The sequence below is a fragment of the Opisthocomus hoazin genome, chromosome 2 (genome assembly GCF_030867145.1).
Source record: "Opisthocomus hoazin isolate bOpiHoa1 chromosome 2, bOpiHoa1.hap1, whole genome shotgun sequence".
Taxonomy (NCBI): Eukaryota; Metazoa; Chordata; class Aves; order Opisthocomiformes; family Opisthocomidae; genus Opisthocomus; species Opisthocomus hoazin.
In genome coordinates, this window is record NC_134415.1 from 124,233,238 (window position 1) to 124,251,298 (window position 18,061).

At 48.4% G+C, this 18,061-nt stretch overlaps 1 protein-coding gene across 9 annotated transcripts; it reads right to left on the bottom strand.

Moving 5' to 3' along the window:
* Nucleotides 1–943: 943 nt before the first annotated feature.
* Nucleotides 944–12,891, bottom strand: LOC104332409 (WD repeat and coiled-coil-containing protein). 9 transcript variants are annotated; one of them, XM_075414920.1, is made up of 5 exons: nt 12,803–12,891; nt 11,457–11,684; nt 7,808–9,698; nt 3,658–3,775; nt 944–1,559 (listed from the first exon to the last, which is right to left on the bottom strand). In XM_075414920.1, the coding sequence occupies exons 3-5, from the start codon at nt 9,668–9,670 to the stop codon at nt 1,288–1,290; spliced, it is 2,253 nt and encodes a 750-aa protein (XP_075271035.1). In that variant the 5' UTR covers nt 9,671–9,698; nt 11,457–11,684; nt 12,803–12,891; the 3' UTR covers nt 944–1,287. The 9 variants fall into 9 exon arrangements, with proteins under 9 accessions (XP_075271035.1, XP_075271038.1, XP_075271041.1 ...); XM_075414923.1 differs by having other exon boundaries at nt 11,457–11,616; nt 12,803–12,890; XM_075414926.1 differs by having other exon boundaries at nt 11,457–11,619; nt 12,803–12,877.
* Between the last annotated feature and the right edge of the window lie 5,170 nt (nt 12,892–18,061).

The window sequence follows — 18,061 nt, forward strand, 5'->3', positions numbered from 1 at the left end:
CAGCACTGGTGGCACACGGGCACTTTGGCCATGGCAGCGCTGGTGGCACACCGGCACTTTGGCCGCGCAGCATTGCTGGCACACCGGCACTTTGGCTGTGCAGCGTTGGTAGCACACGGGCACTTTTGCCACACAGCGTTGGTGGCACACTGGTGGTTTGGCCACGCAGCGTTGGTGGCACACCAGCACTTTGGCCGCACAGCGTTGGTGGCCCAGTGATGGTCTGGCTGTCACCCAGCAGCACCGGCGCAGCATCAGGGCTTTCCCTCCGCCCTGCTCCGTCCCCGCAGCGAGCGGGCTGCGGGTACCGGAGCAGCTGGGAGGGTCACAGCAGGACAGCCAACCCCCGCTGCCCCCAGGGACATTCCTGACCATCGGATGCAATGCTCAGCAATGAAAACTGGGAGAAGGAAGGAGCAGAGGGAGGACACAGCCAGAGCGATGGTGCTCGTCTTCCTACGCAGCCATTTCACGGGATGAAGCCCCGCTTCCCCAGCAGCCAGCGGGAAACACTGACCCAGCTCCTCATCTCGCTTCCCTCGCACCCACAGCGTCTGTTCCACCTGTTGAACCGCCTTTCTCCCAGCCCGGCGCTGTTCCTGGGTTTGCCCTTCTGCTTGTTCCCCCAGTGCTGCACTGGGGAGCGAGCAGGCGGCTGTCAGCCCACCACCACGCCCCCGCCGCTTCCCCGGACCCCCGCAGAGGCACAGCCCGGCTCGGCGGGCGCAGGAGGGGAGAAGGGCCTTGCTTCTGCACGCGACGGACGTGCTACGTGACCGTACTTTGTCCCACACTCCCTGTACCTGACCTTGTGCTCACCCCCTTAGTGGCACCAGGGCAAGCTCACCCCTGCTTCTGCAGGCACCATTTCTAGGTAACAACAGGGTAATATTTGAGGCTGGGACAGAAGCGAGGAAATGAGGGACAACACAGCGTTTTCAAGGATTTTTTTATTTATGCAAGTTTACTGTCATCTAAAAACACGAACATATAAGAGACCAAGATGGAAACTTTAGCTTGGAAGCTTGTAAGAACGCGTGTTTTCAACCACTGATACAAAGACTTGGTCTATACTGCAAGAGACATAGTTAAAAAACACTGCTCAGTATAAAAAAACATTAATGTTTCCAAGGATCAAATAAATAATTTACAGTGATACGCAACAAGAAAATTACAGAAATCCAACAGAGATTTGAGACAGACTGTTGTTTAGAATTTGCAGTCCTAAACCGTAAATTCAGAAGCCTCCCATCGTAAGACAGACAGTAAAAAAATCACTGTCAGAAATTACATTTTACTGCTGGGCTGCTCTGAAGGACTGCTGCCGTCTAATGGCTTGGAGGAGCGGTCTCTGAGGCCTTCCAAAGAACTCGTGATGTCCAGACTTTCAGAAGCAGCGGGCCTGCACCCTTCTGTAGAACTGATGATGTCCAAGGTTTTGGAGGAACGGGCGCTGTAGCCCTTCGCGCTGGCGTCTCTCACGACTACCTCCTGCGCGGATGCAAACGTCAGCGGAACAAAGCCCTCGCCGTCCGCTGTGAGAACTATCCAAGATGAACCTGCGAAGAGATGTTAAGCGGCTGCTTACAAGTTTTCCTGTAATTAAGTGTTAAAGGTATAAACCATATTTCTTCTAAAATTAAAAGCTTACGTACATTTGCAGTTTTTCTAGAAAAAAATAGTACGGGGAGATACAGGTTGTATAACCTCAAAATTAAAGGAGAGCTAACAACTACGTGGAAGAGCTTTCTGACCAGTTTTGCCACTAGGAGACGAGCGTACAGCAAATGCAGCTTCAAATAAGGGGGAGGAATGAAATTCTGAACAGAATTCGCAAGCATCCAGGCTTGGTTTTAATTAGGTATTCATAAGCCACTTCGCAGTGCTTAAGCTGTGCAGATATTGTAAAAAGCAGACATCTACTAAATCAAATGACAAACTGATAACATGAAAACCATTTAGAAACGGCTTTTGTTGTGTCATTTCAACGTAACGAACTCCAATAAATGCAAGGAAGAAACCCTGTACTAGACCATACCAACCCTACGTCTCTGGTCCGTTTGCTATTTGACTGCACATCATCATTAGCGTTATTTTTACAGTTTGAAATAGTTTTCTGAATCCGAAACACTGCCTTCTACCAATTCATCTAAACCACAAAATTTTCATACTTGTACCCATTAAGTGGATGAAGAAATAAAACAGAGCTCGTGGGGGGTGAGGGAGCTCAGAGAAACATCTCCAGCTGTTTGTAAATTCACATTACGGAACTCCATGTCACAAGAGAGGCCGTGAGACGATCGTAGCTTACAAGCATGCAACCCTTTAATCTTTTGGCTTAATCTCTCATTTGGACCAAACTTTAAAATCAATACAATTCAGGAATTGGAAGATACCACTCCTACTTTGCCCACTTGTCTAGTAACATTTGTAAAATTACTACAGAAACCCACTGTAACACTGTTTGCTTTTACAATTTACCTTGTAAGGACAGTCACACGCACGACGATTACTCAGTCCCAGGCAACCAATTCTGTTAAATTTACATTTTTAAGCTAAAAACGAGAAGTTGAAACTAACGCAGGGAATGGGGACATTTTTGTCGCCAGAAAGAGGAGCTGCTCCGGTCTTACAGCTCAAACTAAAATTCCAGTCAGAAAAATCCAGAGCTCAGTATCTACAAACCCGCCTACCGGTCCCACTGGGTGCAGCACACCTTTCTGGGTTGTGCCACAACATGATTACGGCAGTCGCTGTGCTTCAGCGCAGGTACCTGATCCTGCAACAGGAAAACTACAAAACTAACGTAAGAGAACGGTGAGAACCTCTTCAAGATTCAGTTGCTGGTGAATTCCGTGGCTGCAGTTTTACCTCTGTGTTGGAACACTAAACATATTCCAACCACTGCCTGGAGAAAAATAAAACTTGGGCAGCAGCCTTAAGGTGTTGGGAGAGCTGCGCAGTAACCTGTGCGCAGGCCGCCGGCAGACATGGCGGGCAGGGAGCCGGAGCGCCGCACAGAGAGCCTCGGCGGCACCGAGAGATCCTCTCCCAAGGGTGTGTTCTCCACCTTTGCCGAAAGGAAGACGCCTGGACTTGGCACTGGCACCGACACACGGGATGTGCACAGGATGAACGGGGAACCGCAGAGCGGATTGCGGCAATAAGAAAGGCGGTTTTCTTCGAAGCAAAAACTGAAGTGAAACGCACTGCTAACACTTATAGAGCTGCTTTTGCGTTTATAAGAAGCTACAGGATTTCTTAAAGAAGACCAGATGCTGGAACTACAGATCAAAATACAGAAAACCGTATTCCAAAACCACCAGTCAACTCTAACCTTCTCTTTACTCAAGACTTCTCTATTTAGAATAGCTGAAAACATAAATAAAATACTGGGTGACAGTAATTTTCCTGTCTAATTAGCTGCTTGATAAGGGGGTATCAATACAGAAAAGTTTGTTTTGGTTTTTTTATAATGTAAAGATTCTCCTCAGCAAAAGCCCAGAGAAGCCTCTTCATGTTATAAAACAAATGAGCAAACTTTTATTAATAATCATTATTAATTCCTTGCTTCTCTTCCAGACGGGATTATGTACATTGCTACTGCTATGCCGAGTGTGTCTGAAGTGTCTGCAGTATTGGACAATCACAACGTACCATGCTGCATCTCCACAAGAGAGAGACCGAACAGCTGCTGGACTATACTCAGTCGGAGTTTACCACCGCAAAGAATAACAGCGCGTCTTTCATCCGAATCACTTCTGGAAAGCTGCTTCTGTAAATTCAAGAAAGAATCATTAGATGCCGTGACGCGTGTTTAAGCAGAGATGCCAAACAGGCATTGTCAGAGCAGGACCACAGACACGCACGGTGTACAGGGAGCCACAGCCCCACTCACTCACACCCCTCTGCAAGATTTACGCTTTAACATCTCCGCTCTCAAAGCGACGATCCGTGAGCAACGGCAGCAAGCGACTGTTCCAGTTCAGCGCGCGTCAGAACGGGAGAGGCAACCGCGCTGCTGCTGAAGCAGCCACGAGCTCCATCCACACCCATGAGGGACACGCTCCTGGGGACTCCGTAAAGCCGCGGGTTTCCCGCCCCTCCCTGACGCACAGCTTGAGAAGAGGTGAGACCTCCTGCCATGAATGGCTGGGACGAGGAACGCACTAGCAGATCAGACGGGCTCGTCTGGCTCGCCTCTGACCACCACTGCCCCAAGCCTTAACATCCAAAAAGCCTCTTCAAAGAGTTTCCCCCAGCCTCAGGGCAGAGCAAAGCGTTTTTAAAACCTGCGAAAGATTGGTGGTTATCAGAACTACAAACTCCGCCCTTGCACAGGATAAAATTCACACAACCATGTCTCTTCCCCGGGAAGCCTCGATAACATCTCCGGGTCACGACAAGAACACGACCAAGCAAACCCCAACTCCTCTTCCACGCTGCGGCCGGACCCATCCGTCCCTGGGGAGGGCGTGTGGCATACGGGAGGCTGGAGATGCTCCCGTGCTCTTCACCCCCTGCACCCACAAACTCTGCCCTCTCGAAGACACCGGGCATTTGGGACATTTCGGGTGTCCTCCTCACTTGGTAAGACACAGCTCATAACTGGGGCAGCAGAGAAACGGTCAGGGCTCAGCACACGAGGGGAGGATCCCTGCTCGCTTGTTAACGATTTCCGAATCCAGTAACGCACTCTGGCTAAAGTTACACCGCAGCGTTTTCTGCCAAACTTTCCAACGTCCCCTGTCATTCAAAAGCCACATGTGTTTCTTGCCACAACCATCAGTGATCAATCGTAACTCCAGACTTCAAACAGGAAAGAAGGAGGACCCAGGGAACTATAGGCCGGTCAGCCTCACCTCCATCCTGGGAAAGGTGATGGAGCAGCTCATCCTGGAGGTCATCATCAAGCAAGTGGAGGAAAAGAAGGTTATCAGGAGTAGTCAGCATGGATTCACCAAGGGGAAATCATGTCTGACCAATGTGATAGCTTTCTACAATGGCGTGACTGGCTGGGTAGATGAAGGGAGAGCCGTGGATGTTGTCTACCTAGACTTCAGCAAGGCTTTCGACACAGTCTCCCATAACATCCTCCTAGGGAAGCTCAGGAAGTGTGGGCTGGATGAGTGGTCAGTGAGGTGGGTTGAGAACTGGCTGAATGGCAGAACTCAGAGGGTTGTCATCAGCGGCGCTGAGTCTAGTTGGAGGCCAGTAACTAGTGGTGTCCCCCAGGGCTCAGTACTGGGCCCAGTCTTGTTTAACTTCTTCATCAACGACCTGGATGAAGAGTTAGAATGTACCCTCAGCAAGTTTGCTGATGACACAAAACTGGGAGGTGTGGTGGATACACCAGCAGGCTGTGCTGCCATTCAGCGTGACCTGGATAGGCTGGAAAGTTGGGCAGAGAGGAACCTGATGAGGTTCAACAAGGGCAAGTGCAGGGTCCTGCACCTGGGGAGGAACAACCCCATGCACCAGTACAGGCTTGGGGCGGACCTGCTGGAGAGCAGCTCTGCGGAGAGGGACCTGGGTGTGCTGGTGGATGACAGGTTAACCATGAGCCAGCAGTGTGCTCTGGCTGCCAAGAAGGCCAATGGCATCCTGGGGTGCATTAATAAGAGTGTGGCCAGCAGGTCAAGGGGCCTCTACTCTGCCCTAGTGAGGCCCCATCTGGAGTACTCTGTCCAGTTCTGGGCATCCCAATTCAAGAAAGATGAAGAGCTACTGGAGAGAGTCCAGTGGAGGGCTACGAGGATGGTGAGGGGACTGGAGCATCTCTCCTACGAGGAGAGGCTGAGGGAGCTGGGATTGTTCAGCCTGAAGAAGAGAAGGCTGAGAGGGGACCTTAGAAATGTCTACAAATATCTTCAGGGTGGGTGTCAGGAGGACGGGGCCAGACTCTTTTCAGTGGTGCCCAGCGACAGGACAAGGGGCAATGGGCACAAACTGAGGCACAGGAAGTTCCGTCTGAACATGAGGAAGAACTTCTTCCCTCTGAGGGTGACGGAGCCCTGGAACAGGCTGCCCAGGGAGGTTGTGGAGTCTCCTTCTCTGGAGATATTCAAGACCCGCCTGGACAAGGTCCTGTGCAGCCTGCTGTGGGTGACCCTGCTTGGGCAGGGCGGTTGGACTAGATGACTCACAGAGGTCCCTTCCAACCCCGAACATTCTGTGATTCTCTGAAAATCTGCAGGTAAAATTGTAGCACTATAATTCGTGAGGCAGCCCCATGCAAGCGTAGCTAACCCAGCTCTCGGAACACCAAGACAAGCGGATACGTAACTCAGTTTCAAACTGTATGTAAAAAGCGAGCTGAATATAAAAACGTAACAAAAATTTGTGGTACCCCAGATTAAAATAGGCTTCTAAACACACACCTTAGATCATCAAGACACCAGACTTGCTGAGGGAAACTCACTTTTCAGAGTAATGCCCCACATATAATTAAGATTTAAAATCTAGCGTTATACCAATTATTAAATGTTTACAACGGAAAAGAGTGAAGAGAGTGAGGGAATATGATCTAGGACCTCAGAATTCAAAGCTACGAAAGTTGACAATACTAATTTTTTGCAATAATAAAGCTGAAAAATAAGAGCTTATTGAAAGGAAAGCAGCAATTTAAGTGACCTTGAATACTGACTAAGGCTTATTAATCTGAATTCTAGAAGAGACCCAGTAGATTTGTGCCATGTTTTGATAATCAGGTAACTTACACTTTCTAGCATTAGACTTGGAAATGCCTTCTTTCAGCCAAGCAAAGTGTCTTTCACATGAAATTTGATTTTAAATCCATTTTTAAGCTATTTTAATGGAATTATTTATTGCATCCCTAAGGGTCTCTCTCCTTCTCAGATGGTGCTCTCAATACTAATTAGCTACATTCCAGTTTCAGAGCCAAAGCATTTTTCTTTCTTTGTTTCAGTCTCCATTATTTTAGTTGCCCTTTCAGGACGACGGGAGATTGATCCCAATTCCCACACACAGAAACCTGCACTTGCCTGAATTTCTCAACAGAAAGCTTCAGAAGTCACGTACAAAAAACATTACCTTCCCAGAACTCCATACAAGCCTTTAATTCTGCAGCTGAACTGCACGCGTGGGCTCTCTGGAGTCCCACCAGCCTTGGTGCCGAAGGAGAAGGGACGCCTGCCAGGTCCGAGCCGAGGAGCTCGGCCCTGCGCAAGCTGGGGACAGGGAGCTGCACGCTCCCGAGCACTTCATCACTTTAAAAACATGGAAAGCCTGCAGAGTAACGGGGCTTGTCATGCTAGTCCCACCTACAGGAACAGGACGGAAATCCAATCCTATTGACCATTACATGATAATGGTCTTTTTTTTCCAGAAATGCTCTCGTTTTACCACTGGTACAGACAACTGCGCAAGAATGAAAGCGCTACTGCAGCATCCGTCTGAAAAGGCAATACTTTTACATACGTTAGTTATAAAAAAATTATCTGAAATATTTCCCTCATTCTATCTCCCACCAGAGAAAAATACAAATACGTAGTTTTAATAGAACCATAAAAAGGGACCAAGATGATATCAGAGGAAGAGTATGGAAGAAGGACACCAAAACCAAGCCAGGCTTATGGAGAGCCTAAATAAGTCTAAATAAGACTCCTACCGGATTCCCCTGCACGCAGCGAGATCATTCCTATGTACCAAATTTGCAGGTACCAAACATCCATAGGACGCCATCCTTCCCGCACACAATCTGACGAGAGTTTGTGTTTTAAATCCCTACAAAGAACGCACATCCACAAACCCACTTTATCATTGAGGCTTCCAATGTTAAAATTACCTGGCAGGTGATGTTAACAAAAGAGGGTTCCTGAGAAGATGGGTACACTGGAAGATTTCTCTTCCCAGATTGTAGCAGCTCCGTTAACTCACAGAGATGATGCTGTAATTCTGTGAAGTGACCAGACAGTTTTTCTACGTTTTTGGAAAAGTAACTTGCCTCCTTTTCACTCAATAGGTTATTCTTGTAAGAATTTAGTATTTTGGAACCTGCATCTGCCTGCCTTTTTGGAGATGTTGGCTTGTTAGAAGACGCCAGCGACGTGGCAGACAGTGCCACAGTCCGATTAACTGGTTCGGCATCGAGAGACTCAACAGCTGGAGGAAAATTCATGGAAATCTTTTTATCTTTGAGGTCACTCATGTTCAACAAGAAGCTTTGTTCATAAACAGGACTCTTAATTTCCTCAATGAGCTTCCTTCTGCTGGTAGGGGACTGAACGGCAGCATGATCCGGTATCAAGAGTCCCCGGCTGAGAGGGTGAACATCTGTACAGAGATCATGAGGTATGTTTGAAAGGTTCAAATGGGAGCTCCCATTCACTGACGCAGATGTTGAAGGACCCACTTCAAATATTAGTTCCTTAATCATCAGTCGGATCATGTATTTGTCTGATCTTGAGGAGGGAAGAAATGCAGGGTCAGTGAATTTTTGTCTTCCAACCAGTATCAGTAACAATTTATTGGTCAAGAAGCACAAACCCTTTGGTTTCTCGTTCTTCTCCAGCTGAATTTGTTGAATATTGGGTAAATTGGATGAGGTCAGTGAATAGACTAAAATAATGTTACAAGTATTGGAGGCAATCGATACAGTTTGAGTTTTGGGGTCAAAAGCCATTATATCAGGAACCAGAATGCCCGGGATGCTAACTTTTTTGGTAGAGGTAACCTTTCTTTCAAAAGTCACCAAGATAAGATGCGAAGAATCTTGGCCGCTTCCCGTCAGGTAGTCCTTGGGCCTCAGGTGAAGAAGAGGACTGGAATCGGCACCCTGCTTGCTAGAAAGTATGTGAGTTAGATCCACAGGAGACGTAACGACCGACAAGGACTTCTCCGAGTCCTGCGATTTTCTCCCGCCGTCCATGGAGTACTCTTCCTCGCCGCACAAGCTGGACTGCGAGGGGAAGGACTCTGTTTCGATGCTCGCGGGAACTTCAAAGGCAGTACCAGCGTTTAAGCCACAGATCTTGTCGAGAGGAAGCTCAGTGGCAACAGCAACTTGGAAATTCAGAGTAGCTTCCACAGCACAGATGTAGCCTCCCACATCAAAAATTGGGCAAAAAGAACAAGCATTGAGTGTTTTCTGAGCATCGTCCCAAATGTAAGAATGCAGGGCACTGCCTACTCCCACTACTAAGCGACTGCCTTCCTTCGTCCAGCAGGCGCAGTGGATGAGCCCGCTGCCTTTAATGTCCGCTTTAATCCTGGAGTTGTTGAGATGAACCGAGTGCAAGACGGAGGCGTCCCGCGTCGTCAGCACGGCCAGGATCTCCTTCTTCGGGTGCCACACGCAGCCTTGGGGGAGCACTGGAAACGTCTCGCTGACGTCGCATATCTGAGAAACTAAGAGCTTATTTCTTTCGGTAACATTAAAACAGAGCTGCCAAACGGTGATATGCTTTTTGTGCTGAACAGCGAGCAGAGCCGGGGCATCAGGGGGACACGGGCCCCAGTACAGTCCATGGACGTGTTCAAACTGACCAACAACACTCGAGTCACCAAATTTTGGTTCCCCGTTCTGCAGGTGTAAAGCAGTCAGTATCACTTGTTTCCCATCTGTCCAGGCAATACCATGCACAGGGTGAATTGCTTGGTACAAGGCATTAAGGCCAGTTCTCAGAAGTTTCGCCTTTCCTAGCTCCATGATTTTTAATGCGAGGCATCTAAACAAACTCGAATGAAAAGGAAAAAAAAAAAGTTATTGTAGAGGATAGAGGACAATACCTGTACGATTATTTAGCTTATGACCCTGCCAAAGCTGGATTCTTCCTTCCAGTGAAGTCAATACACACACAATGTTCATCCACGCTTAATCCCCAACCCTAGAATTTTTTTTGTTTAAGGTGTTTCCACAGTGAATCGCAATTTTAAGAGAAAGAAACTTTGCCGTTTACACAGGCTTAGTCTGCTGCATTTTCATCACAAGACCAGTCCCTTCATTCTAACAGACAGGTTGCTGCTTCTCAGAATATTTTCGAATGACTTTAGTATTAAAAATTTTCAAAATATCGCCTCTCACTCTCAGCTTCATGGACCATTTGTGATCAGATAAGGTAATCCCTTACAAGTATAAGCAAGCATTAATGCATTATCTCTAAATCTGATCCTGTATTAAGTGGGTGAGAACAAGGCATTTGTACAGTTATTCCAGAAAGCTCTCTAAAAAAGCAAATGCAATTTCCAAGAAAGTTAGGATTAGAGCAGAATTTTCTGAGGAAAGGCATGAGAAAAGAATTTTAAAGAACTTCAAACACAGGAGAGGGACAGACCCATCTACCTGAGGCACAAGGCATACTATGATAGCGTATGAACTCTTCCATATCCTCTAACACAGTGATTTTTTTTTTTTCTTGTCCTAAATAGTGTCAGAGTTCGCAGACCACCTTGTCCTCACTACTGCTTGTTGGGTAGAAGGGAGGAAAGCAGTCGGCAGCTGACCGTGCCTGCAGAACAGTATTTACACATACCTGAATATCCATACAGAAATACGTGTGCATTTTTAAATGCTTTTTTAAAAATATCTGCAGTAATTCTGGGGACATTTTTATCATTTGGATAGTGCTTCAGGAGTACTTATTTTCATAGTGTCCTGCAAAGTAGAACTTACTGTTTTATAGGTAGGAAATAAAACCACTGAAAACCTTCATTCCACTGTATTTGAAAAATGGGTAATATGATCTGCCTAATGTCTCAAGAGAAGCCTTTTCTGTTCTCTCTGCAGAGCAGAAGTATTTTCAGAGGGAGAATGGGAAACTACCAGCGATCATCACTCTCTGCAGGCTCGGACACCCAAACGCCATATGCAAGCACCGACACTTTGCAAGGGTTCAGGATTACACACACAGTTCCACTTTTTGAGCTGCGAGCAATCTCTACTCCGCGCAAAGAAGCCAATTCAAAGGAATTGATGGTTTCCTCACTCAAGATTCTCCATACAAATTGGCTCAGCTGCAAAGCCATGGCACAAAATGAGTCACGGCTTTAGTACAAAACATGAAAAACAAGAAGAAAGTGTTTGAGAAAGTCAAACTGTCAAACTCGAAGGGTTTATCACAATGTGCAATGCCTGGCACTACTCAGTGTTTTAATTAACAATTTGTGGATGACCCCTATCGTGGAAGGAGGGGACTGGAAGAGGGCACTTCAAAGACTAAAATTCAATAGAAAAAGTTATGATAATCAAGGTAACTTCTTCTCAAACTAATAACAAGTGCAAAATGTTATACTTAGTAAAGAAAAACTAAAACAAAACATGGATACCTCTTCAAGAATAACTGCCTGGCTATCAGTATAGCAAAAAAAAAAAAATTAAATCTGGCTTACAGTGGATCAAAATTGAGTATTTCATTAACGTGAGAATGCTGCCAAGTAAGACAGTATCATTCTGGAATGTTTTTAAGAGAGATGCCATACAGAAAGGAGATAGTTACCCCACTTCCTCAGAGCTAATGGTGTCTCCGCTGGAGTACTGCGCTTAGTTCCGAGTTTAACAGCCCAAGGATGATGGAAACGCTTAACAGAGCTCGCGGAGCAGCGGGTTCACTCGGTTCGGTGAGGACTGTGAGCAGAAACTTGCGAACATCCACCAGGCTGCTGACGAGAGAACACCGCTCCATTGTTCTCCAGCTCTGCCGTGCGTAGTGCACGGTAATAATCAGCTTAGTTTCAACACAGGAGATTTAGGTCAGCTATTAAGGAAAAATTCTAACTATAAATGATAGCTAAGCACTGAGGCAGGTTACTTCGGAGAGGAGGGGATGACACTCTGTGAATTTCGTGATCTGTAAGGGCCAATTAAGTACATTTCCTGCATCCTGCCTCGCAGCATGGGAGCACTCGAGATTAGGGGACCTAATAAATGCTTATAAATATCTCAAGGGTGGGTGTCAGGAGGATGGGGCCAAGCTCTTTTCAGTGGAGCCCAGCGACAGGACAAGGGGCAACGGGCACAAACTGAAGCAGAGGAGGTTCCGTCTGAACATGAGGAAGAGCTTCTTCCCTCTGAGGGTGACGGAGCCCTGGAACAGGCTGCCCAGGGAGGTTGTGGAGTCTTCTTCTCTGGAGATATCCAAGACCCCCCTGGACAAGGTCCTGTGCAGCCTGTTGTAGGTGACCCTGCTTCAGCAGGGGGTTGGACGAGATGACCCACAGAGGTCCCTTCCAACCCCGACCATTCCGTGATTCTGTGATTCTATGCTTCCCGGCCAACTTCTCCACCACCACCTGCCCGGCTCCCCGCCGAACTTCGCCGTGACCGACCTCAGCCTCACCAAGCCAGGCAACACCTACCGATGGCAGGGAGACGACAGAGTGCCTCAGCAGAAGCCTCCCGGGTCGTCCGGCTGCTCCCACAGGCGAGGCCCCGCCGAGGGCCTCCTCACTCCTCCCCGCCGCGGCGCCCTGGGCCTCGCCTCACGGCCTCGCCCCCTCCTCGGCCCGGCGAAGGCCCAGCCGCCCCAGGGCCGGGGTCGCGCCCCTGGCACAGCCCCGCGGGCAGGCCGGCCCCAGCCCCTCCGGGGCGCCGAGGAGACGCTGCGGCGGGTCCCCCGGCAGCCGGGCCGCGGCGGGGCACCGGGTGGCCACGGCAGGGAGCGAGGGAGGGGAGAGCGCCCCGAAGCCGCCCGCCCGCGCCGCTTCCCCCGCGCCGCCGCCCGCCCGTCCGCCCGCACCGGCGACTCGCGGCTCCCTGCGCGGGCCCGCCCGCACCGATATCCCCCACACCTCCCCCAGCGGCCCGCCCGCTCCTCCTCCTCCCCGCCACGGCCAGCACCCTCACCCGCCCGGCTCGGCTCCGGCGGACCGGTCCCCACGGCCGTGCGGCGCGGCGCGGCGCGGCTGTGGCGGGCACCTCCCGGCCGGGGACCGTGACCGGCCCCGCCTCCCGGCCCGTCCCCGCACCGCCCGGCCGCGGGGGGCGGGCAGCGGGCGCTCCGCTTGGACGCTCAGCAGCGGCGCTCTAGCCGGGCACGCCTGAGCTCTATGTCCCCCGGCGGGCGGCGCCTACACGGGGCGGAGCGCGGGAACTACGGCTCCCAGGAGGCGGCGGGGCGGGGCGGGGCGGGGCCGGGCGCGCGGGCGGGCGGTCTCCTGAGGGCGCCTCACCGGTCGCGGCCTGGGGGGTGGCGGGGGTGTGGATGTCGGGAGCGGCGCCCGGGCGGCTCTGGGTGAGGCCTGAGAAGGGAGCGAAGGGGAGAGGGGGCGCCTCAGGCGGGAGGACGCGGGGTTCCCCCCCCGGTGCGGGGTGTCCCGCGGCGTGCGGGGTGCCGGGCGGGCCGCGCTGCCGGGGCCGATGAGGTGACGTCTGCGGCCCGGCCGATCGACACGGGCCCGAGGGCGAAGCTCGCAAGTTGCAGGGTTATGTGGGTCCTTCCGCGCAGGATAAAGATGCGAAATGAGATACGTGCCTGCCTTGTTTTGTGGCTTTTGTTTGTTTCCCTTGGGAGGTCACATTTAAGTGAAGAAAGCAAATAAATATGATCAAGAACTACTCCTGGCTTCTCTGGTCCTGAATTGTCGCATCGGGCATAACTTCTCTGAGGCCTTTCTGAAGTTGATTACATCGCAAAACTGCCGCTGTGGCAGTGCTTGGTGCTGCCGAGCAGCCCGATCGTTGTGCAGTTTTTCAAACCCATACTCATGAAAGGATGTTGGAACACTGGAAAAGGTGCCTGAAAGAGCTGTCCAAGGAGTGGAGAAAAAATGCTTGAAATGGTACACCAGTACAGGCTTGGGGTGGACCTGCTGGAGAGCAGCTCTGCAGAGAGGGACCTGGGTGTCCAGTGGACAACAGGTTGACCATGAGCCAGCAGCATGCCCTGGATGCCGAGAAAGCCAATGGGATCCTGGGGTGCATGAGGAGGAGTGTGGCCAACAGGTCGAGGGAGGTTCTCCTTCCCCTCTACGCTGCCCTAGTGAGGCCCCATCTGGAGTACTGTGTCCAGTTCTGGGCTCCCCAGTTCAAGAAAGATGAAGAGCTACTGGAGAGAGTCCAGCAGAGGGCTACGAGGATGGTGAGGGGACTGGAGCATCTCCCCTATGAGGAGAGGCTGAGGTAGCTGGGATTGTTCAGCCTGAAGAAGAGAAGGCTGAGAGGCGACCTTATAAATGCCTATAAATACCTTCAGGGTGGGTGTCAGGAGGATGGGGCCAGACTCATTTCAGTGGTGCCCAGTGACAGGACAAGGGGCAATGGGCACAAACTGAAGCACAGGAAGTTCCGTCTTCCCTCTGAGGGTGACGGAGCCCTGGAACAGGCTGCCCAGGGAGGTTGTGGAGTCTCCTTCTCTGGAGATATTCAAACCCCACCTGGATGAGGTCCTGTGCAGCCTGCTGTAGGTGACCCTGCTTCAGCAGGTGGGTTGGACTAGATGATCCCCAGAGATTCCTTCCAACCCCTACCATTCTGTGATTCTGTGATTCTGTTGGAAGGTCAGATAGGCAAGTAGCTCAAACTTAGCAAAAGAAGAACACTAGGTGGTGACTTGGCTATGTGGCATGAGTGCCTTTACAGAGAAAAAAAAAACAGAGCTGAAGAGTTCTGTAGTGAAGGGAGGTTTGACAGGAGCCATGGATGAATTCAGAGAAGTTAGATGGAGCTGTGAGTTTGATTGACTACTGGAATGAACTACCAACAGAGCAGATCCCCTACATGCATCTTGAAGTTAAAACTTGGTGACTTTCAGGGACATACTATTTAAATACACATTTTTCCTCAGTTGCATACAAATTTCTGACCTCAATACATGGATTTTAGATGAAATTCAGTGGCCTGTGATGCACTATAGGTGAGGATATCTATGTATCTGTGGGATATAAGGTAAAATTCCATGTCCTGTCTCGATCCAAAAAAACTCAACATGGTTTGACAGGTTGATGCCTGACAGGGCACCTGCAAGATGCCGGCTGCTGTGTTTGAGAAGACTGCAGGCAATAAGAACTGTGCTTTTATTTGGTTGTACTGGAAAAGGTTTGTGGAAGAGAAATTCCTGCCGTTCAAATAGACAGAAGTTAGTTTCCAGGTTCCTTCGGAAGCTTCTTCAGGTGAGAAGTGGCCATAGGATAGAGGCAGGAATGGTTGGAGGTGGAGAATAAGAATCGTTTGAACTGTTGTATTTTTGAAAAGAGAAAGTCTTTCTGCCAGCTTCAGGCACTTGATGCTGTGAGTTGCAGTAAATAAATAAATGAAACCCAGATTTGAGATAATTAATAGAATTCCAGGGTTACATTTATAGTTTAGAAAGATGAGCAGTGGAGCCAAACGCCAGCTTTTCTGTGTTGCTCCTCAAACCCTCTCAGGTGTCTGAGAATTGATCAGAAAATGAACAAACGCGGTTTTGGTTTCTCCTCTCTATTTTCATTTTTCTCTGTCATTAATAACAGACGGGGTGCAACTGCAGAGAGAACAATCCAAACTAGCCCAGAATTGAAAAGGAAATCTGAAAATTTTCCCGTAGAAATCTACTTTTATGTTCACAGCATATGTTAGTGTACTCTCAGGGTTAGGGCCACGGTGCATTATGCCTCTCGGTGAAGTGCGCAGAGATGAGCCCCGCTTGAGCGGTGGCGATGCCAGTCATTCTGTTTGCTCTTGTTTTTTTAGCTCCAGGAAGGACACACAGCACGGATATAAAAACAAAACAGCACTAGGAATTTCTGCTCTCTCTTGCCTGCGCCTGTGTGGCACCAGGTGGGTTGGTAAGGGTTGTTTTCCAGTTTGCCAGTTCCACTCCCTTCTCTCCGCAGGACTGCTTGCACCCTCGGCACTGTGTTACACCAGACACCGGCACGGAGGCTGCCTGGGGAGCTTGGCCCTGCGCGTCGCAGAGGGTGAGACGGACCCTGTGCTTGCAATCCTGTCCTCCCTATGGGTAACAAAGAAGAGTGACCAAAAAGTACACCTCCACGGCACTCATGACACGCCTGATTTTTTTAGGATTGATGGTGATGCGGTTTGAAAGTGCTGTCAAGCCTTCGACAAATACGAGAACTTTTGGGGACAGACGTGTAGTGTTTACTCTGTGCCCGTGAACCGGAGCCACCAGGGGGCTTTAGCAAACAGTAGCAGTTTGCCTAGCATGGTTTTATTCCTGTAATCTCACAGAAAATCTTGTTTATCAGTCATGATTTCACATTTTTCTCTTTTCATGTAAACTTAAAATTGACCGTCCGTATTAATATACAGAAATAAGCATTTAAAAATTGTTTTATCGGATGGAGAGAGCACAGTTTAAGAATGCCTCAGAAGATATTTTCACATTAAACGTGTATTTTTGTTTCCTGTGCCTATAATTCTAGAAGCAAGTATTTTAAAGACTTTTATTTTCGTCATGTAAATTCTCTTCTGTGTATAAATGCTAACTGAGTTCTATAAATGAACTGAAAATATCACCAAAACTTGTAGTTACTTGCAAATCTGTAAAATACGGTCAGTTGTATAATATTTTGATTGAAATGGCATTGTCTCAGCCTACCAGAGTGCCAGGATGGTGTGTAGGTAGTTATTATTACACCCGGGTGTTTATTTCCATGTCCAACAGTGTGTATCTTATTTGCATAACCACAGGCTGGTTATTTTGCGATGTAGAACAACATGAAAATTGCTGGAGGCTTCCTGGCCAGCGGCCACTAGCCATGGCTAGTCACACAGCCATGACGCGCATAGCCACAGCGGTTGTTTCTCAGTAGCTGTAATGCAAATAAACATCTCCTGTTTTTCTTTCCAGACTTTTCAAGCTGTTTACTGCTGATAGATGTGAGGCATCTGTTACTTCAGGGATATAAATGACGCAGAGCCCCTTAGGAGATGTATACAAGGTAAGAAGTAGGACAATGAAATTATGCAAGGAAAAGTATTTTAAAAAGCTTAAATTATAGAAATAATTTCCTATGATTGTGCTCATGTAAAGCACACATTTTGTCTTTAAAAAATATGTGCTTATGTTGAGTCGGGCTTATCCTTAAACACTGAACAGTCTCACAAATCTGTTCCCAGTCCCTGCTCTGCGAACAGATTTACCTTCTCGTAATTTAATTTGTTGTATCATTTGGGCATCTGCTTTTCAAATTAGTTTGAAACACAGCATTAATAAGAATATAGCACAGTCTGAGAAAGAAGTGTTATGAATACCTGTTAGGGGGAGAGAATGTCAGGGAAGGAAGGTGCAATGGATGTGCTTGGGATGCATGCCGTAGGGTTATTATTTATGCACTCTAGATTGTTTTCTTCGCTCTTATTGAGTATGTACACATTCAAAGAATGTAATGTTATAAGGGAAAAGAATAATTTGAAGATACTTCCTGTTAACTTCGTAAGTGTAATTTTTTAAAAAAATATATTTAATCCAGTTTCTGGACACTACTGAATGAGCAAGTTGATCTGATCATCATATTTCTTAATGGGAAAACTTAATGAGGTACTGTCATATAATTTATTATTTACTGCCATATAATTTAGACCCCTAAAATATGATGTGGTAAAGCCTAAGATCAGTAGCTAAAAGGTACAGATGTTTTATGTGCTTTTTGTTATTAGATTAAAAATGTTTCTTCTTAAGAGGTGATTAGTAATAAAGATAATAAAATATGTAATAAAGATAAAGGTAATATGACTGGAATCAATGTCATGCTGTTACAAGAAGGCAGACATCATCATGGGATGTGTGACCAGGACCATGGTGTCTGAGACACCCGAGTATCTTGGCTGTTCTCCTTGGCTGAGTAAAGCCAGAAGGGGTCACAGTGTTTCCATAACGTAGGCAAAACTGAATTCTGTGCTCTGTAGCGCAAGGTCTTGAAGGGGCTTCCTTGTGGCTCCAGGCTTTGAGGAATGGAGAGGATCAGCGAATATATTGGGGATTGGGGCAGTGGCAAAGTGAGTGGGAATGACTGCTTTTCTCTGCAGCAGTAGCCACCACGCCTCATCTCCTGGAGCAGCTACCACTCCACGTCTCCCCTTAGCAGGTTGGGCTTCAGCAGGTCCAACACTTTGCTGGTTGTTGTAGAGACGAAGGAGATGCAGGCTGTTGTCTAAATTAGT

Coding starts and splice junctions, on each gene's coding strand:
- LOC104332409 (XM_075414920.1), bottom strand. CDS start 9,670: ATGGAGCTAGGAAAGGCGAAACTTCTGAGAACTGGCCTTAATGCCTTG. Junction 3,776..7,807: donor TTGTTAACATCACCTGCCAG/GTAATTTTAACA, acceptor TTGAATTTACAG/AAGCAGCTTTCCAGAAGTGA. Junction 1,560..3,657: donor TCTTGTGGAGATGCAGCATG/GTACGTTGTGAT, acceptor ATCTCTTCGCAG/GTTCATCTTGGATAGTTCTC.